The sequence below is a fragment of the Anomalospiza imberbis genome, chromosome 1 (assembly GCF_031753505.1).
Source record: "Anomalospiza imberbis isolate Cuckoo-Finch-1a 21T00152 chromosome 1, ASM3175350v1, whole genome shotgun sequence".
NCBI lineage: Eukaryota > Metazoa > Chordata > Aves > Passeriformes > Viduidae > Anomalospiza > Anomalospiza imberbis.
This window is the reverse complement of record NC_089681.1, coordinates 151,991,805-152,015,603: the sequence shown is the minus strand read 5'-3', so window position 1 is coordinate 152,015,603 and position 23,799 is coordinate 151,991,805. Positions and strand designations below refer to the sequence as shown.

Genomic DNA, 23,799 nt, shown 5'->3' with positions numbered 1-23,799 from the left:
CTGACAATCCTGAGGAGCACAGCCCCTGAGAGGCACCGAACTGGAGCCAAACAAGGTGTGTAAGCACTGTGGGAGCCTCTGCTCCAGGATTTCTGGGAGAATGTGGGAACACAGTCGGCACTGTGCTGGCACTGCCCAGTGCCAGGTGCAGGGGACAAGTCCTGCCAGGAGGCACCGTCAGTGCCCCTCTGCAAGAACTGCTCAGTCACAGCTTCCTCCTGGCCTCCAGCACTGGGAGGGAGCTTTTGGGGAGAAACTGAGGAGGGAAAACTGCTGAATATATCTTAAGTACATCAAATTATTCAAAGTCCTTGGAGAAAGTATCCTGAATGCTTGGGAACACAAGCAGGGAGAGCAGCAAGACCCTCAACTCCTGTGGGAGAGACAGAGGACACAGAGGTGCTTGAAAATGGGAAGGAAGTGAAGCTTGGCAACATTTCTTGCTGGGGTCAGTGTTGGGCCCCTCATGACAAGAAAGACCCTGAGGGGCTGGAGCGTGTCCAGGGAATGGAGCTGGGAAGGGGCTGGAGCCCCAGGAGGGGCTGAGGGAGCTGGGGAGTCTCAGCCTGGAGAAAAGGGGGCTCAGGGGGGACCCTGTGGCTCTGCACAGCTCCTGACAGGAGGGGACAGCCGGGGGATCGGGCTCTGCTCCAGGGAACAGGGACAGGAGGAGAGGGAACGGCCTCAGGCTGGGCCAGGGGAGCTCAGGGTGGTAGAGGGAAAATTCCTTCCTGGAAAGCGCTGTCCAGCCCTGGCACGGCTGCCCAGGGCAGGGGTGGAGTCCCCATCCCCGCAGGGATTTAAAAGCCATGTGGATGTGGCACCAGGGGACAGAGTCAGTGATGGCCTTGGCAGTGCTGGGGAAGCAGCTGGACTCAAAGATCTCCAAAGGCTTTTCCAACCCAAATGATTCTGTCACTCTAAACGAAGACTCCAAAAGGCCTCCAGGCTTTTAGAAGAGCTGCTTTGGCCAGATCAAATCTCAGAGCAACAGAGATCCCCAGAGGTCATGCAAAACCTGGGGAAAGGGCTGAGGAAGAACTAAAAGCTGTAGGATGGTTTAGCTGGCAGCATGGCTTTGCAGCCTTGCAGAACCCCAACATCAGGCAGCAACACCCAAAGAGCTGTGAGAATGATTTTTAAATGCATTTCACAGGTAAACCAACAAATGAATATTCTAGGTTTCGTTTGATTCTCACTTAACTGCAGGTAAGAGACACTGTGGCAGAACAGTGCTGGAATGTTTTGCAAGAAGAATTTTGTTCTTTTGTTTCTTGGACTAATGTTGAAAAAAGTTAATCTTGCAAAAGCTGAAGGGAGAAAGAATTGAAGGGCACACGCCAGGAGCCTGTAAGGAGAGCTGAGAGCTGGCACAGAGAGCACAGGAAGAGAGGAGGGAGGAACCTACCACTGAAGCACCTGCACCACCCTGCCCACCCCGACACCACCTCCTGGCCACCCCAGAGCAAACACTGACCCTGTCCCACTTGGAGGGGCTGTGCCAGGGTAGGGAGGGACAGGGGCAGCCCCCTGAGAGCCCACAGAGACCACACCCCACAGGGAGCTGGTGAAGCCCTGCAATGGTGTGAGCTGGGGAAACCCACCCTGTGCTCACAGACCTGGGGAGCCTCATCCCCTCAGTCTGGCAGAACAGAGCCGAGTGTCATCCTCCAGCACTCCTGCAGGGCAGGCACAGCTCCGCAGAGGCAGGAGGAGCGCCAGTGCAGAGCTGAGTTCAGCGAGGCTCTGAAGGAGCAGTGACACCTCCCGCGCCAGGATGGCTGCTCTGGGGTGACCACCAGGGGCCTGTACCTGAACCACCAGCTGGGATCTGCACCTGCTTCTGCTGCAGCAGCTTGAGCAGCAGCACCAGACAGGCATCACAGCTCTGCCAGGGCCAGCAGGGAGGCTGAGCGGCTCAAATGGTGCCTTTTCACCTTCACATCCAAGTGCTGTCCCTGATCAACAACCTCTGCCTCACCCCTCAGGGTGTGAGCTGCCCAGAAACATCAGTCCTTCCCTGGCAGGCAGCAGCCCCAGCTCCCCTCTTCCTTCTGAGGCTGAAGCTTCTGTGAGTTTCCACCCGGCCACACGAAAATGCAGGGTTTTCTTGAGGATTCGGGAAGCAGGGGTATCCCAGGCACAAGCCACAAGTACTCACCACCTTCAGCTCAGGCACCGAGCGACTCAGGGTCCATTCCTGGCTGTTCACAAATGAATCTGCGGACAGAGGGAAGAAATCATCAGGCTACCCTCAAGATCCCAGCAAGGACCCTGGTACACCGTCCCTGCTCCCTCCAGGCAGATATATGGCTCTTCCCACCCTTCCAGAGACACAGAGCTGCACGAGGACCCAACACGGAGACGGAGTCCCAAACGGGGAGGAGCGGCCGAGCCAAGGGCAGCAGCAGTGGCAGCAAAGCGGCCAGGCACCACTGGCTGGAGCCCTTCCTTCAGCCCTGCAGGAGCACAGAAATCCCTTCAGCATCCCCCTTCAGCCCCGAGGCACGGCGGACAAGGGGAGCACTAGGGAGCAGACACCCTTTTGAGGAGCACGGGCTGCACAAGACCCCGGAGCTGAGGGCACGTGCCAGCGCCCCGAGCCCTGCCCTCGGCACGCCGCAGGCGCCGGAGCTGCTGGCAAGGTATCAGCCACCTTGTGACTGAACACAAACACAGCTAGTTACTGCATATTATGGAACTGGCAGCGTGCTGCAGGAGGCTTACAGAGGCTGTGGCAATCCAGCATGGCTTGAGGAAACACACCCACCCTGCCACAGAGCATCTGGAGGAGGAGCAGGAGCCTGGAGGACACCTTGAGGACCAGAGGCAGCCAGCAGCCCCTCCTGACAAACCTTAGTCCCTCACTCGCCTTGGCGAGGTCAGATCTTCCATCCAACACCACCTCCAGGGCAGGGCCCACAGGAGCAGCACCTCCTGCATGTTTATCACATACAAACAGAAAGGACTTTTGGAGACCAGAAATCTGTGGGAGCTCCGCACCTTCAGGAGCCTCTAATAAACCTGCCAATCTGGGGCCACAGACTATTGCAGGAATGGGAATCTCAGATGGCTCAGAAGGGAAGCAGCACATCCACCAGACCCAAAAGCGGGCAGCAATCAAACGCAGTGACCTGGGCACTGCCACTGCTCCAGTGTCACCCGAGGCCACAGGGAGGGTGGCTCCAGATCTGTCCCAGCAGCCCCAACCCCACAGCCACAATGCCTAGTGCCTGCTCCAGCAGTACCCAAACCACCCTCACAGGGAACAATTCCTTCCCCATCTCCCATCCATCCCTGCCCTCTGGCAGTGGGAGCCATTCCCTGTGTCCTGTCCCTCCATCCCTTGTCCCCAGTCCCTCTCCAGCTCTCCTGGAGCCCCTTCAGGCCCTGGAGGGGGCTCTGAGCTCTCCCTGGAGCCTTCTCCTCTCCAGGGGAACATTCCCAGCTCTCCCAGCCTGGCTCCAGAGCAGAGGGGCTCCAGCCCTAGGAGCATCTATCTTGTGCTGGGGGCAGCACTGGGCCCCACAGCCCTGCCAGAGCCCACCAGTGCCTGCCCTCACCCCAACTCCTGTTCCAGCCCTCGTAACTCCTCAGGGAGTCCAGGGGAGGGTGGACACACAACAGCACCAGCTCTTCCTCCATCTCCAGGCCAAAGCTTCATGCCACCTCTCTCACCTCACTGGGCAGCCCACAGCCATGGGGAAGAGCCCGCTCCTGCTCCCACTGCCAGAGGGCTGGCTAAGCTGCTCAGAGAGCATGAGGCAACAAACCGTGACCTGGCACTGTGCCCTTGTCCCTGTTTTGTGCAGCCACCAGCACCCACAACACTCATCCATCATGCTCAAGAAAGGTGTGAACATGGTGCTCCTACCTAGAGTTTACTTTCCAAGGCTGACTTAGGAACACTCCTTTTCCAGGAGTTAAAGACAAATACTCCCCAAGTCTGCTGCAGGAGCACCAGGTTATTTATAGCCTTCCTGAGGAATCGTTTCTCTGTGGTGTCTTTCACCTGTCCTTTCCTATTTTAGGCAGAGGTAATGTTTTTATTAGAACAATTCATCAGTCAGGAGGAAAATGATACATCTTTGAGCCCTTTCCAAAAGGTAACAGCACACCTGTATTTCCAACTGCATCACTGGGTCTAAAAAAAGCTGTCACCTCCACTTGGGACTTCTGCCCTGCTCAGCCTCTTTGGCAGGTACTGTGACAGATAAAGCACCATCCAGGCCTTCTCTGTCCCCAGCATTCCCTGATGGGAGCAGGCAGCACACACTCGTGCTGTTTCACTACACACAGCAGGTTTTTCGCAGGTTCTGAGTGGAGCACAAAGCACACACACTCGGTGATCAGTCTTGGGAAGGAGGAGAGCAGGGAGAGCCCTGGAGTGGGCTGGCTGGGTTCTCTCTGGATCTGCTCAGGGATGATCAGGACAAGCTGCCCCATCAGTGCCAGCTGCCTCCTGCACCAACCATCCCAACAGATCCTTGCTTGGTTTTTAACCCAGGTTCAAGAGTTTGCAACACTTTGATTTCTGACTTGCTGAGAAGGGCTCTGAGTAAACTTTAACACAAACAAAAGCTGACAACACAAGGCCCCCAGGCCTGTACTCAGAGCCACAACACACCATGCTCCTCACTCCCGTTAGCCCACCTTACCCGAGCACGAGGCACGCCTGTGCGCCCGCTCCAGCACTGCCAGGCCTGAAGGCCAGCCCAGGCCACCCAGTGGTCCTGGTGACCACCCGGCACGCATGGCACTGACAGCCCCGGGGTGCCCAGCCCTCGGGCACCACTCCCCACCAGAACATGGTCTCCTGGGTGAAGCTGTCACACGTGGAAACAAACACACAGTGAGGCATCAGCAGCCTGGCTGGGGCTGAGGCACTGCCCGAAGCCCAGCAGGCAGGTGAGCAAGCACCTTCCCCACAGCACCTGGGCCCTGGTACCAGCTCATCCAGCAGGGATTGCCTCCAGCAGGAGACACGACCTGGGACTGATCTCCCACTGAGCACTGGGGCTCATGTAGCATTGGATAGCTTCACTGCTGGACTGGCTGCATCACCTGCAATTCCAGATGAAAATACACCTGGTCACTCTTCCTGCATCCTCTTTGTTATTAAATCACACAGAGGGGACCAGGCTGTCCGTGCTGCAGTTCAACACCTTCCCCAGGTGCACCTGACCTCCAAAACCGAAGCAGTGGGCTCAGGGAACCACTGCCATACCAAGAGCTTCAGCACAGCCCAACAGCATCCTCAGCTCCATGACACAAGCAAACAAGAGGAGATCAGTCCAGACTGGCCTGGGAAAAGGAAATTCAGGACAATTCTGTTACTCCCCAGAAGCTTCTGTTGATGGAGGTGTCCTGGCCCAGGCAGCTCTACTGCAGAAAGGAGAAATTTGGAGGTGGGGTGGGCAGAGCCCCTGCCACGCAGAAGAGCAGACAGGGACATAAAGGAGGTACTCTGTATCTGACGTCCCTTGGTCAGCTGGTCATCATGGACATCTTCAGGACCTACAGACCAGACGCCAGCTGTGGGGCAGCAGTGCTGTGCACGGAGGGGGCAGGATCAGCACCCTCCATTACAGAGCTTGGACACCGTGGCTCCCTGTGCCCCGACGACAGCTTGGAGGGGGTTCAGCCACACACCCACAGCTCCCAGCACCCACATGCCGCAGGGAGGCTGCCAGGAGAAAGGGGCTGGCTGGCCAAATTCAACTCCTCACCCAGCTGCTCGGTCCACGGGATGATGCGCAGCAGGTTCATCTACCCTGTGCTCCAGAAGCACCAGTGCCAGACACATCTGGTCTCCCCACACAGCAACTAATAATTAACCAGCTCATTATCCAAGCCATGGTGGAACTCCCTTGGACACTGCAACTCTGGACACTAAACCCAGCCTTGAAACCAGGTCAGAGGCTGCACAAACACAGCAGAGGCCACACAAACCAAGGCCACTTGTGGCCACCACTGCGGCCACACAAACAGACCCACCTGACCACACACAGATCAAAGGGAGGCAAAGGCAGCGTGCCCGGGCACAGCCAACCCTTCCTGGGCACAGCCACCCCGCCCAGGCCAGGCTGATAAAGCCTCTACCCTGGCAATGCTGGCAGGAGGGGGATTTCCCCAGGTCAAGGACCAGCACAGGCATAGCCAGCGTTCCAGTCAGCATGAGCCAGCACGGGTACCCACTGCAGGACATGACCTTGGCAAGGATTCTCTCAGCACAGCTTTAAACACTCCACGGCAACACAAGGAGACAATGCTGTGTCTCTCTGGAAAAGGGCACACTTAGGAACTGCCACCCTTGCTTTGTCAGCATGCCACAGGTGGCAGCAGCTGGTGCCACTGCGCTCTGAGGTCAGTGCAGACTCGGGAAGATCCAGCAACCTCTCAGCAGCTGCTGCTCTCCAGCCCCCATCCAAACACTGTCAAAGACCCAGACCAAACCCTGGTGTGATGGTGGGACAGGGTCTGCTGGAAGGGCAAACCCAACAGAGAGTGACATGGAAAGACAGGTAGCTCAGCCTCCCATCACAGCACTCCGTGGGGATCTACCTCAGCAGCCAGAACCTGTTCCCAATGCACCTGACCTCAGCTCCAGCTGTGCAGCCCCACGAGCTGCACAGGTGAACACTGAAGGCACAGGGTTCCCTCTCCCTAAGGCTGCCTGTGATGCAGTCAGACACCAATGCACACCCTCTGACCTCGTCCTAAGAACTGAGCCCTCCAGAGTACTGTCCCAACAGCTCCCTCCCGGACACCTTCCAGAACTCTCAAGCTTTTCCAAAGTGCAGATGCCAGACTGGCCTCAGCATTCGAGGCATCTCTAACCCCACCATGACATCTCTGCCTCTCACCAACACTCCCAGCTCAACCAAGGCAAGTACCAACACGAGGAGATATTTATCATGACCTACCCAACTCACTATGCAAACTTCACCCAATCCATGAGAAAACAGCCCCTGTCTTCCCTCAGAAGCCTTCCCTCGCATGCCCTGCACATCAGTACTCCACACACAACAGTTAAGGGAGGCACCTTGAAGAACATCAAAAAGCAGGGCATCTCTCTGGGAGAGGGGACACAGCTGTGATCACAGAATCACAGAATATCCCAAGCTGGAAGAGACCCACGAGGATCATTAAGCCTCATCCCTGGAGGCCTGCACAGACACACCAACAATCCCACCCTGTGCCTGAGAGTGCTGTCCAAATGCTCCCTGAGCTCTGGCAGCCTTGGGGCCATGACCATTCCTTAGGGGGCCTGTTCAGTGCCCAACCACCCTCTGAAGGAAGAACTCTTTCCTGATATCCAGCCTAAACCTCCCTGACACAGCTCCGTGCAGTTCCCTCAGATGAGGAATGCTTCCTGAGCCATCAGAGATGCTGTACCCATCACACAGTCCCTTCGTGCACAGGGACAACTCCAATTCCATAACAGTCCAGTCTTCCCAAGACCATACCTATTAGAGAGCCTCTCTGGAATGGCACCAGCCAACACCTGGATACCTAGAAATGCTCTGAACCACTGACCACGATCACCTGGGTCGGTCCAAGCTGGCTGGACTCTGTGTTGACTTTGCTCTCTAGTCCCAAGAGCTGTTGCCCTCCCTTGCTCATTACACAACGATCAGCTCTTTATGTCTTTTTTGGGTAACAAGCCCTGAAATCCCCCATCACCTCTCTGTGTGCTCAATCCCAGCCGAACCCCTCCAGGGCTGGGAGCAGCACTTGGAGGGACCCCTGGCTTTCGTGGGTCTATCTGGATGCAGATCGTGGTGCAGGGTGGGTACCACAGCGTGCCATAAACAAAGCACGCCAGGTTCTGGAAACAGAGAGAGTGCTGGCTTGGCTGTCTGCCGGGACTCCTACATCCAGCTTTTCCGAGTGCTGATAACCACAGCTGCAGCTGCACCCCCCAGGAGGGCAAGTTGGGGCTGCACCAGCAGCTTTCCCAGGGCAAGATGGGCAGCGCCCACAAAGAGCATCAAAGTTTGTGGGACGTCAAGCAGGTGTTTGAACACCATCGGCCTGCAAGACTGAAACAGGAATGGGGCAGAGACCCCCTGAGCAGCCCCGTGGCAGCAGCACTAGGGCTGAGCCCCTCCAGCCCTGGCGCAGAGACCCACAGCTCCCACCCGAGGAAGCCATGGACCAACATTCTGAGCAGAGAGACAATGGGGAGATGGGGCACAAGAGGGGACAAGCAGCAGCTACTTTGCTGTGCAGACTTCACCACTACCTTTTCACACCTCACTGTCCTCAGGAGGACACAGGGGTGGCGGGTACAGGGACTGTGCAGGTACCAGGCAGGTAATGAATGGTGCTCTCAGTGTGACCAAACCTGGTGTGAGCTCTGCAGCACCAGGGGCTCCTGCCAGGAGCCACAGCGGCAGCCTGGAGAGGTCAGTCCCTGAGCTTCTGCCTCCAGCACGAGCCACAGTGGCAAACACTAATCCCTGCAACAAGCAGTGGTCCTGCATGAGCTGGCTGGTCACCACTGCAGGGACCCCAAGCCACCCACACCACTCCCCACAGATGCCTCAGCAGGGTCTCCCAAAGATGGATCCAAAGGGAGCTCCTACCTGTCTCATGGAGGAGCCAGGTGAGAGGCTAGGACGCCAACCAAGTGCTCAACCTCGGCTGCTCCTGTGGGAATGCGGCCGCCAGGCCGGCTGCTGCTGGCGCTGCTCCCACTGGAAGCGGCAAGCAGGAACAGGCCCCCCGCTGCAGGGGCAGGGCCCGGCCCTCCCTGCCCGCATACACCCACATTCCCCAGCCATGAGCGCAGCCTCCCCTCTCCTGGGAACCTCCCGCCACCCAGCCGGCAGCGGCACACAGCCCGGGCTGCCCTGCCAGCACCGGAACCCCTGGAGCGCGGCAGCACCCCGGCCCTTTGCCTCGCGCCGCATGGGCCGCATCCGCCGGAGCCTCCAGAACCTTCCCCTGGAGCACAGCGAGCCCGAGGGACAGAGCAGGCTAGAGGACGGAGCCCCCTGAGCTCCCCGGGCAGCTGCAGAGCTGCTCCTGTGCGGATCTCTGTGGTCCAGCACTCATGGAGGATGTCCAGGCATGATGCTACCCTGGACAGGCGCTGCCTCAGGAGCAACCAGGTTCCTTGGGAGCATGTGGGCTTCCTGGAGAGCCTGCCAGCCCTAAGACATCCCTCTGGCACACAAGCCAAGCAGAGAACTGCCTCCACGGCACCCAGATCCAGAGCAGAGCCATGGAACCCAGCGAGGCCCCCCGGGAGCAGGCGGCAGGGCTTGGCCCAGCCCCCAGCTCCGTGCGTTCCATGCCTTAAAAAGCTGTGGATGCTGCTGTTGCCTCCCGGCCCTGCCAGGCCACAGGGCTTGCCTGCAGCTCCTTCCACAGGGCCCGGAAGGGGACAGGGCACACAGGCATAACCAGCACAGCCCCAGCTGAGGCCCCACAAAGCCCTGGCGCCAGAGAACGGCCCACCAACATCAGGGAGTCAAACACCCGAGAGTGGCTCCAGCTGCCAGTGCCCGTTGAATGCCCGGCCCCGCGGGGACCTGTCCCCCTGTCCCATCGCCGGTAATGCCATGCCTGCTCTCTGCAGGCTGCCCCATGCCCGGTGAGGGTCTCTGTGCCCCCAAACTCGTGGTCTCTGCTCAGCCCCAGTGCAGGACCTTAGCAGGGGCGGCCGGGGCTGAGCACCCCCCGGACGAGGCCTGGCACCAGGGAGCCGCTCACAAGAGGGGGATGCAGGCGCATTTCTAGGCTCCCCAGCCCCCTGTGCTGTTCCACGCCTCTGCTCTGGCAACCTCCCAAACAGCCCCACTTGCCTGGGAGCCTAGCAGCACTCCTCTCCCCATTCCGCCAATGTTGTGGGGACGTGCAGGACAGCTCAGCCCACCCTGCCCTTGCTGAGACACCACCAGGGCAGGTGGGACATGTGACACACGTGCTTGACTCCCAGGTGTGTGGCCAGCAAGGGAACAGACGCACATCCTCCCGAGCAGCCACACCACGGCTGCTCCAGCACCGCTGACAATGGCAGTGCCCAGGGCACCGGAGTATGACACGACCCTGTGAACACTCACCTCACTGCAGCCCAGTGCAAACCCTGCAGAGCACCGGGACAGAACCAGGTGCCAGCGCACAGCCCAGAACCTCAGCTGGGACAGGCCACAGCTACCCATCCCTGCAGGCCCCATTGGCACAGGGGGCTCTCGCCAGCCCAGCACTGCTCCTGTGCTTACTTACCCAGAGCCCGCAGAGGACCCCCACCCAGGAGGACAGGCTCAACACTGCCGTGGGGATCCTTGGGGCACACGCTGCCAGTGCTGCCACGCTCTCGCCTTCGGAAGCGGCTCGTGAGGAGTTTCCAGAGTCCCCCCGTCTGCACGGGGTCGGTGTGCAGCCGGCCCCCGACCCTGGTCAGCTCCGGGTACAGCAGGTCCCGCTTGCTGGGGCAGGTGTGCAGGGAGCTGGCATCACCCTCACTCTTGGTGCGGAGGCGCGTGGGGCGCAGGAGCCCCCCGGACTCGGAGCGCCGCAGCTCGTGGCCCCGGCGCAGGCGGAAACTGAAGCTTTTCCGCAGGGAGCTGAAGTTCTTCCTGGGGCTGGAGCCGCTCCAGCCGCTGCCCCCGAAGAGGTTCCAGCGGCGGCTGCCCCACAGGGAGCCCCCCCGGAGGAAGCCAGGGCTCTCGGCGGAGTGCGGCGGCCGGGCGGTGGGCAGGAAGGTCATGCTGCTGGGGCGCGGGCGCTGCGCCTCGTCGGGGCCGTCGCCCGCTCCCTCGGGGCTCTGCCTGCGGGGCGAGCGCAGCCGCAGCAGGTCCAGGAGGCCGCCGCGGGCGCGGGCGGGGGGCGGCGGCGGCAGCAGCGCCCCGGGCAGCCCGTTCCCCGCCGCGCAGAAGCTCTTGGGCCGCCGGCGCTGCTGCTGCGCGGCGCCGAGCGCGGCCTGGACGGCGGGGACGCCCTGCAAGTCCAGCGACTCGCAGACGCTGACGGCGCGGCGGGGGCTCGGCCGCGGGGCGCCCCGGCCCGGCCCGGCCCAGCGCCAGCCTTCGGCCATGGTCAGCGGCGGGGCTGCCCCATGGCCCCACGCCCGCCGCTCTGCGCCGCCGGCGCGGGGCTCCCACGACGCGCCCGCATGTCCGGGCCGTGCTCCGCGCCGCCAGCGCGGGGCTGGGCCGGCCCGCCCCGGAACGGGCCGGGGCCGCGATGGGGATGGGGCGGAGGCCGGGGCCGCCCCGCCCGCCGCGCCCTCCGCGGGCACCGACGGCACCGAGTCCGGGGGACGGGCGGCAGCGGCGGCGCCGTCCCGGAGCGGCGCGGGGCCGCGGCCCCGGGGCAGAGCAGCGCCGCTCCCTGTTACTGCTCGGCCGCGCTCAGTGCCCGCGGCGGAGCCCGCACCGGGGAGCGGCGGCGCTGCCCGGCCCCCCGGACCCCGCCGTGGCGCTCACTGGCACCAGAACCGGCCCGGACCCCGTCGGGGAGCCGCCGAGCGCCGGGACTGGAACCTGCCCGGGGCCCGCCGGGGAGTTCACCGGGACCAGAACTGGCCCGGACCCTGCCAGGTACCGACCGCCGCGCAGGGCCGGCAATGGGGGCCTCGGTGCGGCGCGGTGCCGGCCGTGTCCGCCAGGGGGCGCTGCGTCCCCTCTCGCCGCTGCTGCCCGCGACACCGGGAGCGGCACCGGGACCCCGCGGGACCGGCTCCGGGAGCGGTACCGGGACCCCGCGGGACCGGCTCCAGGAGCGGCACCGGGACCCCGCGGGACCGGCTCCGGGAGCGGCACCGGGACCCCGCGGGACCGGCTCCGGGAGCGGCACCGGGACCCCGCGGGACCGGCTCCGGGAGCGGTACCGGGACCCCGCGGGACCGGCTCCGGGAGCGGCACCGGGACCCCGCGGGACCGGCTCCGGGAGCGGCACCGGGACCCCGCCGGAACGGCTCCGGGAGCGGCACCGGGACCCCGCGGGACCGGCTCCGGGAGCGGCACCGGGACCCCGCGGGACCGGCTCCGGGAGCGGCACCGGGACCCCGCGGGAGCGGCACCGGGACCTCGGCTGGACCGGCTCCGGGAGTGGCACCGGGATCCCGGTACCGGCAAACACGCACACGCATCCCTTCGGCGGCCCCGGCTCGAGCCGCCCCTTGCGGCATCCCCGCGGCCCCCGCTGCCTCCCGGCCGCAGTCCCGCCGCCGCGCCGGCCCTGCACCAGATCCGTCTGCCTTCTGCCTCCTCACCTTTCCCAAACCTGTGACGGGGCAGCGAACCCCCAGCAGCTGCCCTGTGCTCGGGGACACATGAAAACCGTCAGTATGGACGTCAGGGCCGGGACAGCCCTGAGCACCCACACCCTGGAGCACAGACCCCCAGGAGCACTGACTTCCAGAGCCTCCCCCGAGCCCGAAGCAGAGGGCACCAGGTGAAGTGTGACCACCTCAGACAGAGCTTCACTCCTGTCTCGTTCCAGGGCAGTCATTTCCTCTGACCAAACCCACCCTCACTAAGAGACCCTCCTCCTCGGCCACTGGAGTCCTGACTGTGGTACCTCCTCCACCTCTTCCCCAACACCCCTCATTGCTGCCTGCAGTCCCTGTCTCCAGCATCACCCCAGGGCGCTCCTCCTCCTCCTTTTTCCTCCACACCTTTTCCCTCTCCCTGGCTTTCCTCCTTCACATTACAAGTATGATCAGTGCTCCCTCTGGGGAGGAAAAAAAAAGATGCCTGACTCCCCCTTAAACCATTTTTACCTTACTGAAAGCCCTGTCTGCTGAGCCAGCCCAGGTCTTCTGCTTCTCCAGGCCTCTTCAGGGAATACCTTAACATCAAGCACCTCCCTTTCCCCTTCCTTATATAGGAGTCTTTGACTCCACTGCCTTGACTCTTCCAAACTCCCACCACCTTCTTGGACTGTGCCTTCTCTTTGAACCCTCATCCTCCTCCACAGCAGGCCTCATCCTTACTTCTCCAGTTTTCTGGATGCACCCAGGCCTTGGACACAGCCAAACCCCACGTAGAGCTCTTCCCCTCCCTACTGCACAGCCAGCGCCTCGGCCAAGCCCCTTCCTTCTCCCTTCTCCCTCCTCTCCCAAGCCCACAGATCCCACTATCCACCTCCCCTCCCATCCCTGTCAGTACCAGGGATCCCATCACGGCATGCAGGAGCAGAGGTCCCACCCAGAGCCTCTCCTGGGGCTTCACGTCCTGCTCTTCCCTCAGGTGTTGGCACCGGCAGCTCCCCTCCCCGGTACCCACTGGGGAGCTGTAGCTCAGAGCCGCCTCTCTCCACGCCACAGCCATGTCCCGAGGACAGACAATGGACACATCCCGCTGCCCTCCCTCCCAAGACAACGGGCACCTGTGCCCGGCACTGAGCAGAAGGCGCCTGCCAACCCGGCAGAGCTGCAGCCCTGCCATCTGTGCCAAGGTCACAGGAACACGCGAACTGCCAGACGGGCTCCGACCCGCGCGCACAGCATCTGCCATCCCCTCCCGGAGCAGCCGCACTGCAGCGACAATGAGGAATTCTGCAGGAAGCAATTACAAGGGAACGTCTTCCAAAGTACTGAACACCAGACAGGGCTGGCTGCGGGGAGCAGGCTGTCAGAGCCAACCGGTCAGGGGTACCTCGGGCACAGGTACCTGGCTCTGGGCATGCAACCAGGTCAGGACCCTCACAAGCTCCTGTCCACCATGCCTGGCACAGCTCTGTGCTCCCAGAATGGAAAGTTCTTCCTGTGGGGAGACTGGACCGTCTATACCCATCTCTTTCCAAGCCCTGGGTTTAACACATACTGCAACAGCACCAGATGGTCCCCCTTCCACATGAGTCTCAGCTTTTTAAAATATTCTGGCAGGTTCTGGCTGTGAGGTGTCGCTGAATCACAAACTGTCTGCTGGAGAGATGGTGCACCTTGTGCTCCCCACTGAGGCAGGACTGGACATGCTGGATCCCCCCGACAGGGTCTGTCTGACCCATCCCTACGACCTCCCCAAGATCCCTCCATCACCATGACCTCCTCAAGTACCCTCGTGCCTGTGACCTCCTTCCTGCTCCAGCTCTTCCTCCTCCTGTGATCCCACCCAAATTCTGATTAAACCTACTGGAAAACATGGAGAGCTCCCCTTAGCTGACGACATCCCTTCCCTGTCCTACCAGGGATCATATTTGTAAAGCTACTTGTGTTTTTAAAGCATTCCCAATTCTCTGCAGTTTGTCTCCACCTTTCTTAAACACAGAGTCAGAACCTGGGCACAACACTCAACTGGAACCTCCAGCAGCCTGAGAAGAAATACAGGTGCAACACCTGTCCTACTGCATCCCAGTAGGATACTGGTCTATACCACAGTAACAGTGTAACACCGTTCTTACCTAATTAGGCTGTTTTGTGGCAAAGGTTTCCAAATGCCGTGTGCGCTGATATGTATATTGACGTGATCCCCTTGACGTTATTCTGAAAGACCTCTAAAATAGGCTAAAATGGAGCCTTAGATTCAAGTCTTGGGGTTGAGGGCTGCAGGGCACCTGCACAGGTTGGGAATCTGTACCCCAGGGCAGGTTCAAACCCCGCCAGTCTCGGCAACACATGGGCTCCAGCTGCCTCAGCCCTCCATGGATGGAGAAACTGCTCTGAGAACGAGACCAGAAAGCACCAGGGTCTGAGGAGAGCCATCACTGAAACTCCCCACGTGTCTTTAATGTGTCTCTTCTCTGGCAGTTCACACCATAACCATACTGGGCTGGACTGGAGCTGTGTCTATGTCTAATGCAGATGACAGGTGACAGCTCACTTGTTCACTGGTGAGCAGCAGCTTGGCCAGAGTCCCCAGGGCTATGCAGGGCTGCGGAAGAATCTCCGGGAGCTGGGAAGTAACAGGGCTTTGGCAATCTGACCCAGAGCAGGTGCCTGAGGACAGAAGTATGCTGCTCCCTTACCAGGCCTTCTTTGAGTCAGATGCATGGTACAAACATTATGGCCATGAACATCTGGCTGAAATTAATATAATCCATGAGAGGCTTAACAACAGCTGCATGGGAAGAGTCTGAGAGCCAGGGAACATTCCCGTGCTGGTTGGCCCTGGTGTGACATTCCGGGTGGAGCCCTGAAAAGGAAAAGGAGTCTAAACCATGGTCAGATGTTCCACTGTGCTCCCCAGACCCCATGACACTGGTGTCACTGCTCTCCCTGACCCACCAGCACTGTGTTCCCCCAGACACAAACAGTACTGTTGCTCCAGAGATCTGCAGATGGGGCGACTTTGTTGTCAGGGAGAAGCCCAGCTGGGAGGATGGGACACCTGCACTCACCATCCCTCCTGGGTTCAAAAAAAGCGCTGTCACTGTGCAGAGGGGCCTGAGTCTGGGGGCCCCCCACAGCCCCACACATCCAGCACGGATGAGGGACCAGCATTGCCTGGGCAGCCAGGGGAGGGATGAGGTTCCCAGCATGGAACCCAACGGCTCCCAGTGCCCGCACAGAGGGCAGGTTCAGCAGCAGACCAGGAGCACGTGAAGAGCCCAGCCAGCTCCAGGCCCTGCGTGCCACCAGGGCTGTGAGTGCCCGAGGCCGACAGCCCTGCACGGTGGCTCTGCAGGCAGCAGACCAGGCTCAGCATCACTGCCAGGGACAAAGTCAGACAGGGGGCAGGACAGGTGACAACACCGCAGCTGTGCCAGGCTGCAGGGCACCCAGGGCCCCGGCACATGCTGTCCAGCAGGAGCAGCGGAGCAGGAGGGCTCTGTGCAGTGCCAGGGATGGCGGCCAAGCCCGCCCGCAGCTGCAGAAGGACCCCGAGCGCTGTGTCAGGACCACGCTGGAGCTACCGGGCTCTGCAAACCAGCTCCAGCCAGCTCGGCCACGCACCAGGAATACTGATGAGGCTCTGCCAAACCGGAGCGTCTGGGGGCGCAGGCTCGGTGGCCCGGCCCTGGGGTGCAGCGCTGCAGCCCCACGTCACAGCCCACACTGCCGGCGTCAGCGGCACCGTCACTCGGAGGCGGCGGCGGCAGCCAGCCCCTGCCTGCTGGCCTCACGGGGCCAGGATGGAGCCGGAGACGTCCTCGGCCCAAACAGGAGGAAGGAGAAGGAAACAGAGGCGTCCCCTGACCCAGTGCAGAGAGACACGTTCACGCTGAGTCCTGCCGCAGGCTCAGCATCCACCACAGCACCACTGCACACCGCACAGCTCCACTGTGGTAACCTTTTCTGGTCACCCCGAGCACCCCAACAACCCCTTCTGGTTGCCCGAACCACCCTGGGCCCAAGAGACAACGTCCTCCTGCTCTGCACTGACAAACACCCACCCACCCACAGCCCCGGCACATCCCCAGGGTCTCAGGACGGAGAGGTGAGGCACTGCTCCAGGTCCGAGCTCTGCCACAGACCCTCAGTGCCGGCTGGACCCTCATGCCCTGCCCTGCCCGGTGCCTGTGCCCACTCTGCAGCACAGAGCCCTGGGTTTGACACTTGACGGGCTGACTGACTTTCCAAGGCCTCTTGCCCAGAGAGGTGCCTCAAAGCAGGTTGTTCCCTCCAGTTTCCATGGAGAGGAGGAACAGGCCCAGCCAGCAGAGAGTTAACACCAGCTGGGAAGTAAGTAACAGTCACAGGAGAGCCCGACTCCAGCACCAGCTCCCTCCCTCCTCCCACACTGCACACCCCCAGCTCAGGTCCTGCCGCAAACCTCGAGCTGCTGATGAGGAAATTGCCACCTTCTCCCCCCCAGCCCGGCATGCGGCACTGAAGCAAACGCCTCCCTCCCACACACGTGAGGTCAGGCTCGTGTCACCCAAACAGGGCACGGCCACGTTCCTGTCCACCAAGGACAGCAGCCGAGCACCAAATTGCTGCCAGCCTTTTGAAGAGGACATCCTGCCATGGACACTGTGGAAGTGGCTGTGCTGCAGATCCTGCACTCACAATGATGCAAGTCAGATGCAGGGAAGGCAGATGGAGGGATAAGAGATGCAGGGATGATGCTTCCTAAGCTGGTGCAGACCCTGGTGCCTCAGGGAAGCCCCGGAAGATAATGCTTTGGGATGCTAGCTACAGGGTGTAATACTAGATCAAGGCAGCAGCAATCACTTCGGCTCCTTAAGCTACCTCGGGGCAGTTCTGCGTGCAGAGCTGTCCATACCAGCATCCTGACTAAACCTGCAGGTAGTCTGGTACCTGCACTGCAGGGCACGAGCAGCCCCGCCATGCTGCCAGCCATGCACCGGGCTGGCCCCAGGCACCGGGCTGTTTCCAGGCACAGAGGTGTTCCCATGGAATAGGGCTGTCTCCAGGCACCAGGATGTTCCCAGTTCCCAAACTCCCCACTGGTGATGCAGGTATGAGCAGCAGCAGCAAGATTAGGCTAGACATTGTGAAATCTCCTTGGGATTCTAAAATCCAAAGACAAAAGGCCAGGTGAAAATTTGGTTAGAGGATTAAAGAAGACCTCCTCAGGTCCTCACGTCTCGCTTTAAAATCTCTCCCATAACCATCACCTGAACAGCAAAAATCCTCCAGTTTATTCCAAAAGCAGTAAACAAAAGAAGATATGGCACGAAAAATAGCAACGGAGCGAAACTAAGAACTGAACAGTGCAGCAATGGGACTCGGAGGACACGAAAATCCACGTGGAGGTCAGGAGGAGAACATGGCAGGAGATGGATGAGGCTGAAAAATCCCTCCTGCCTTGACAGAAAGGCAGAGACCCCGCAGCAGCCTGCAAAGGATGGTCACAGAGCTGTCCTTCAGCTCCTTCACTGTGGTGACACTGCAGTGCCCAGCGGACACAGGACATTTCTGCAGAGCTCCCCCCAGCCCAGCAGCAGATGGAGCCTGGGCCTCGGAGCCAGGCCTGTGCTGACCGGACGTGCCACCTGCCCTCACGCCCCTCTGGCTCTGCACGTGGGGCATCGCAGACACCAACAACACAAGAATTTTGGGAAGAGCCGACCCTAGCAGAAGGTAGGACTGGAGGGCCATCAAGCTCCACAGAAAGGGGAGCAGTCCAGAATCCCAAAGGGATGTTGCCACCAGTGCTTCCCAAAGCTCTCCAAGACCGCTCCTCCCTCCCTGGGAAACATGCAAGACAATTAAAGCCAGGGAATGATCCCATCCTTCTGCCCTGTTCCCAAAGGCACCTGCTCAGGAACAACAGAGCGGGCAAAGGAAGTATTTTCAAAACACAAGCTAAAATGCTACTGAGGCTGACAACAACACAGGATGCTCACGTGGGCCTGAGCACCCCAACAAACACCACGTTACTGCTGCTCCCACCTCATCCTCTGAGGCGAGCACGGTGACTAACAGCATCTGCACACACTGGCAGAGATTGTTTTGCAGCAAACAACAAGAGCCAGTTGTGAGAACAGTGTTAGTAATAGCCCTGTATCCCACCTGGAGCAGGGGGACTGCACTGCGCCAGCCCCCAACAACCTTCTCCAGCTCCCTCACGGTGGACAGACCCCAGACCCACGTGGAACTTCGATGCTCACAAGCAATGGACTTAGAGAAGGAAACATCAACCTTGGGATGTTAAAGAAGCAGATGTCACCTGGCACGTGGAACTCACCTTCACAACAAACACTTAGGTAAGACTGTCCATTTCAATGAAGCCACTCATACCTCAGGTGCTGCCCCCAGGTCTTGGAGAGAGCCAGAGGCAGCCCCAGCCTGAGGGATGCTGAGCCAAAGACCCTGCTCCAGGCTGACCAAGGGTTTGATGCCTCCTGCACCTGCTCTCACTTTGGCACGAGGGTCCCAGCTCTGACCCCTGGAGCAGCCCCTGCTCGAAGCAGCCTCCCCACGCCAACCATCTCCATCAGTGCTCACCTTTACAGACCCCAGTGGCCCAAAGAGCCTATCTCTGTCTAACTCAGGCATCTCGTGTTCCTCCCCAAGGCCTCTGCACAGAGGTCAACTACCAACCACAGACAGCAGAAAAACCCAGAAACTGAAAGCCACAAGCCACAGCCAGAAGGTGGGACGGAAGGTGCAGCTCTTGCACCTGGTTCTGTTCCCACCATCCCCCGAGGCTTCCCTGCTGCAGCCACAGACACCTCAGCCTGCAGGCTCATCCTCCCAAATGGGAATGGGTGCCACATCTCACTCCAGGGCCCCAGGAGGGACCAGTCCCTGCGTCATTCTGCCCAGCTCACACCCTCGGCCTCAGCAACCCTCACCTCGTGGCTCCCCACCAAGTCCCAGCGGGGCCCAAGGGGTCCCAGCTGCCTGAGTCACAGTGGGGCTCCTGCCTAACGTGACCACAGAGAGCAACAAGGGAGACCTCAAATCCCCCGGCACCAAAACCAACTTCCCATGCGGTCGGGGCAGAAGGGGATGGCTTTGAGTGCCTCACACCACCTTGATTTAGCAGGGAGAACCATTCTTGATGATTTTTCCAGGATCCAATACAGACACTAAATGCTCACAGAAGAGGGTGGATCCCCAGGAATTCCCCCCAAACCTGCTTCAGCCCAGTTTGTATTCACAACTACACACTGAGGGCCCCAATTCTTAGCCCACTTCACACATCTCACGTCAACCATTGACTCTTCAGTTTCTTCCTGAGGTCACTCTGGACTAACCCAAATACCATAAAGAAGCCTCAAGGTATTATTTAATCACTAACACCTTTCACTAATCCCACTGCTCGGGAACTGTTCTCAATGTCATGGAAAGTAGATCCCATCAAACTACATCACTCAGCATCCACTTCCCTCCTCTAATTCTCCACTAATTCAGATTATGTCAGGCACTCCACTGCTCTCTCAGGAATCAGTATCAGCCTAACTGTATCCTAAATACCTGAGTCATCCACGGATCCTGCTAAAGGCTGGCAGAGCATTAGCCCACTCCAACCCTGCTCATCTTCTCACAGCCAGCTCGCAGGGAGCTCTGCAGCCAGCTCTGGGTGCCAGCTGCCCAAAGCTGGGACTCTGAAAACACCTGGCTTTGGTAGCTGCTGCTCAGAACTGAACAATCATTCCAGAGAAAGGATTCCACCTCTCCAAACAGGGATGGAGATGCTTACACTGCACAGCTCCCCACACGCTGTGTTTCAGACAGTACAGACAAACATCACAGCTAAAAACATCCCTGTTCCAAATAACCCCCCAATTCCCAATAGGCACTGACCAGCTGGATGCCAATGGCCACTCGTGTCCCACCTCTTTTGCTCACTTCCACTCCTTGTCTGTGCTCAGTAACACCAACTCTTCCTCTGTTTAGGATCAATTCTGTGCCAGACCTGCTGTTAAGATCCACCACCCGCTCCATGTGCCAGGCTGGCTGTTGGCACAGCCTCCCTCATTAATGGGGCTTTATGTGATTTGGGCACAAACATGACATTCTTTGGCATTACTGCATTTGCTGTTCGTGTTCTCAGTCCCAAGTCCTGTGGTTCATAGTTTTATTTGTTTTTTGGCTTTAGTGACACCAACCTCCAAAACCAAATGGCAACGGGTGAGTATTACCCAAACACCCTGCCCAGGAACAGCATCGCTGCTCTAGGTTTGCAGGGCATTATGGGGGCTGTGAGGGACAGGGAACGTCCTGCCCCATCCACAGGCAATTCAGTACCAAGGAAAGGGCTGGGATGGCTCCCAAGAGATGACCTTGGTGGAGATGAAACACTGCTGGGAACCTCCCTGGCGATGCCCAGGGCTGGCACCAGACCGGTACCACTGGTAACACCGTGACTCCAGTCCTGGTAACTCCAGCACTCACTGCGTGCTGCTGCTCACCTCAAAATCCACAGCACAACTGGGGCACCTGTGTAGTGCCTGGAGCAAGTCCCTGGCAAGGCTGTGGGGTTCACACCTCCACCAGGCTCTTTAGATGCAGCTGGTTCCGTGCTGTGCTGGGGAGAAGCTGGGAATGAACAGCTCTGAGGCACCAAGGCTAGAGAAAGGGCTACCAGGGAGCAAGTGCAGCCACTACGGCAGGAGGGCTACCAGGGAGCATGGCAGGCACCCCAGGACCACAGTGTGCACCCCAGGACAATGGTGTGTTCCCCAGGACCACCTCCCTGGGAGAACTCTGCTTAGGGAGGACGTGGCTGCAAAGCTCTGCCATGCTGTGCTGCTAGAAGGCTGGCAAACAGGAAACCTGCCCTGGCCACAGGCACACAGGGAACGGGCTGCTGGCTGGGGAGAGCCGGGAGAAGGGACACATCCAGTGGTGCTCAGACCAAGGCTCAGGCTCAAGGGGAGCTCTGCCTGCCTGCCTGCCTGCTGCTGGGTCACACAGCTCCCACAGGCAGTGCAGCCCCGGTCTGCAGCCCTGGAACTTCAGGGGAAGTACAGAACTTCAGGAAGGTGCAGAACAAGTATGAGGTGTGTGACAGGCACAGGGAGAACAATATAAAGCAAGGAAACCCCAGCAGCTCAAAGCATTGCTGAAGGTGGCAGAAACAAAGAGAATGAGTGGAAAAAAGGACCTTAAAATCCCGAGTGTCCAGCTGCCACAACAGCAGGTGACCAATGAGAAGTGGAATCATCAGAAACAAACAATTCTGATTTTACATCTGGAAAAATAAGCTTCAAGTTCTCACCACTCAGATGAAATCCTGGGGTTATTCTCAACAACTCTATGAAAACATTTCCCAGAGAAGATGTGACTACCCCATTCCTGGAAGTGTTCAAGGCTGGGCTGGATGGGGCTTGGAGCAACCTGGTCTAGTGGAAGGGGGGTAGAAGTGGATGGGCTTTAAGGTCCCTCCAAACCCAAACGATTCCATGATTCTGTGAACATCAGTTCACTGCTCAGAGGTAATCAAAGAGCAAAGAGAGTGCCAGCCATTACTAGGTAAAGAATGGAGAACAAGAGAGGGAATATCTCAGTGCTCTCATCCTGGCCCACAGTCCTCACCAGGTACCATGAGGGCAAGAGATGACTGACAGGACAGGAACAGCTACTGTACAAGGAGCCTGGAAAGGAAGATGGCAGAGGGGGAATGAAGTTTTCCATGCCGGGAGAAGAAAGGAGGAGGCCACTAGGGAACAATTTGTTTACTGTTTCTTCCGAAGCAGGAACTTGGGGACATCACATCCAATTAAGCAGGTCCAAAAGAGGAGATTTTTTTCACATAAAGCATCACTGTGAAATGTCTCATCAGGGCTGCGGCAGCGCTCGGTGAACACGCACTCAAAGGACGCTCGGCCAAACCAAGGACAAAAGCTCCACGCGAGGCTACAGAAGCACAAGACGCAGCTTTGGGCTCAGGAATGGCTTCCCGGGAGCAGGAAAGGCCCAGCCCAGCCCATGCACAGCAGGGCAGCAGCTCAGGCTGGGCAGGGGCAGAGGAGCGCTGGAGCCCCTTTGGCAGCAGCACGAGGAGGGGGCCCCTTGCCCCTTGTCCCCCGTCCCCGTGTGCACACGCCGAGCCGCCAGCAGTGCCACGGCTGGGGCTCTCACACCGTCCCTGTGGTGGCGAGGCCCAGGGCTGCCAAACCCACATTCCCAGTGACATTTTCCATGCTCGCTCAGTGCATCAGGATGGTATTTATAGAAGTTTCAGCAAAAGCAATTCAGACACTTCCCAAAAGCAGGCTGGGAAAAACACGGCAGCTTGGCCAAAGCTGTACATTTTTCCAGCTTTGAGTGAGGGATTGAAGAGCTGATCAACCTGAAGCTGGAGCTCAGCACTCTAGACTTTGATCTGCCAAGCCACAGTGGGCTCTGCTTGGGGTCCAGCAAGTGCTTCCTGCATCTCCAGTCCCAGCATTTCTCAGATTAAATCCTGGGGTTATTCTCAACAACTCTACAAAAATATTTCCCAGAGAAGCTGTGGCTAAGCCACCCACCCCTGGAAGTATTCAAGACCAGGCTGGATGAGGCTTGGAGCAGCCTGGTCTAGTGGAAGGTGTCCCAGCTCATGGCAGGGGGTGGGACTAAATGAGCTTTAAGGTTCTGGGTTCTATGACCATGGTGACTGCAAGATTTCCCTCCAAGGCATTACCTGAGACAGGGAAGCGGGAGAAATGCCAAGGCCACTCAGCCAGATAAGAGAGTTTGGGGACCTGGGAGAGGCAGGCTACACACCCCAGTTCCCCAGCCTCCCAAGAATGGATCTGCTCTGCAGAGCCCAGTTTTCCTTGGCAGCTCTGCAGGGAGAGGCTCTGCTGAGCCCCACCAGCCCCATGTCCCATTGGCACCACCACCCTGTGCAGGAGGGTGCCAGAACTATAGTGGGTCCCATCACAACTCTTCCTCCTCCTCCTCTCAAGCTGAACTCCAGCCATCTGTGGTTTACGGTTCCAGATCTGATCCAGCACCCTCGGCTCTCCCACAGCATGGAGAGAAATCAGCACTTCCAGTGCCCAAGTCACCCAACCTACTTAGCACTCCTACTTCAGCCTGAGACCGTTGACGATGACGAGGAGCCTGGGGGAGCAGACTCAGGTGATGTCACCTCCATCCCTGACACCGTTTAAGCCAACTCCCCCACTTCTGGATCCCACAGTTTCCATAGAGGACAACCCACTCAGTCGACACAGAACGAGCGATACCTTTTCTCGATGCACCTGCAGAGGTTCTGCCAGGATCCCTGGGGCAAGGCAGGGCTCCTAGACACCTTTCTGAAGGCAGGAACCCAGACTGCCCTGTAAGGCAGTGCTGTGTCTCCCCTCACAGAGAGACACAACCGTGGGAGCAAACAAGGGCCTGCAGCTCCGAAGGACCAGAGAGCTGCCACCTCAGCCTCACATCTTAATCACAAGATCATTCTATTTCCATGGAAACGGCAGAATTAGAGACTTCGACGGAACGACAATTACCAGCGTTGGGAATTTAACTGTTAAACCTGTCGCACTCCCGTC

At 59.1% G+C, this 23,799-nt stretch overlaps 1 protein-coding gene across 3 annotated transcripts in view; it reads right to left on the bottom strand.

Moving 5' to 3' along the window:
* The window catches only part of AGAP3 (ArfGAP with GTPase domain, ankyrin repeat and PH domain 3), a 107,698-nt gene that overhangs the window by 65,761 nt on the left and 18,138 nt on the right, over positions 1-23,799 (bottom strand). For 2 of the 3 annotated variants that reach the window (XM_068176982.1, XM_068176987.1), the window contains exon 2: positions 2,162-2,220. In XM_068176982.1, the coding sequence (XP_068033083.1) occupies positions 2,162-2,220 (59 nt within the window). Of the gene's footprint in view, positions 1-2,161; positions 2,221-10,236; positions 11,085-23,799 lie in introns of those variants that run through there. The other variant, XM_068176971.1, reaches the window with a different exon arrangement.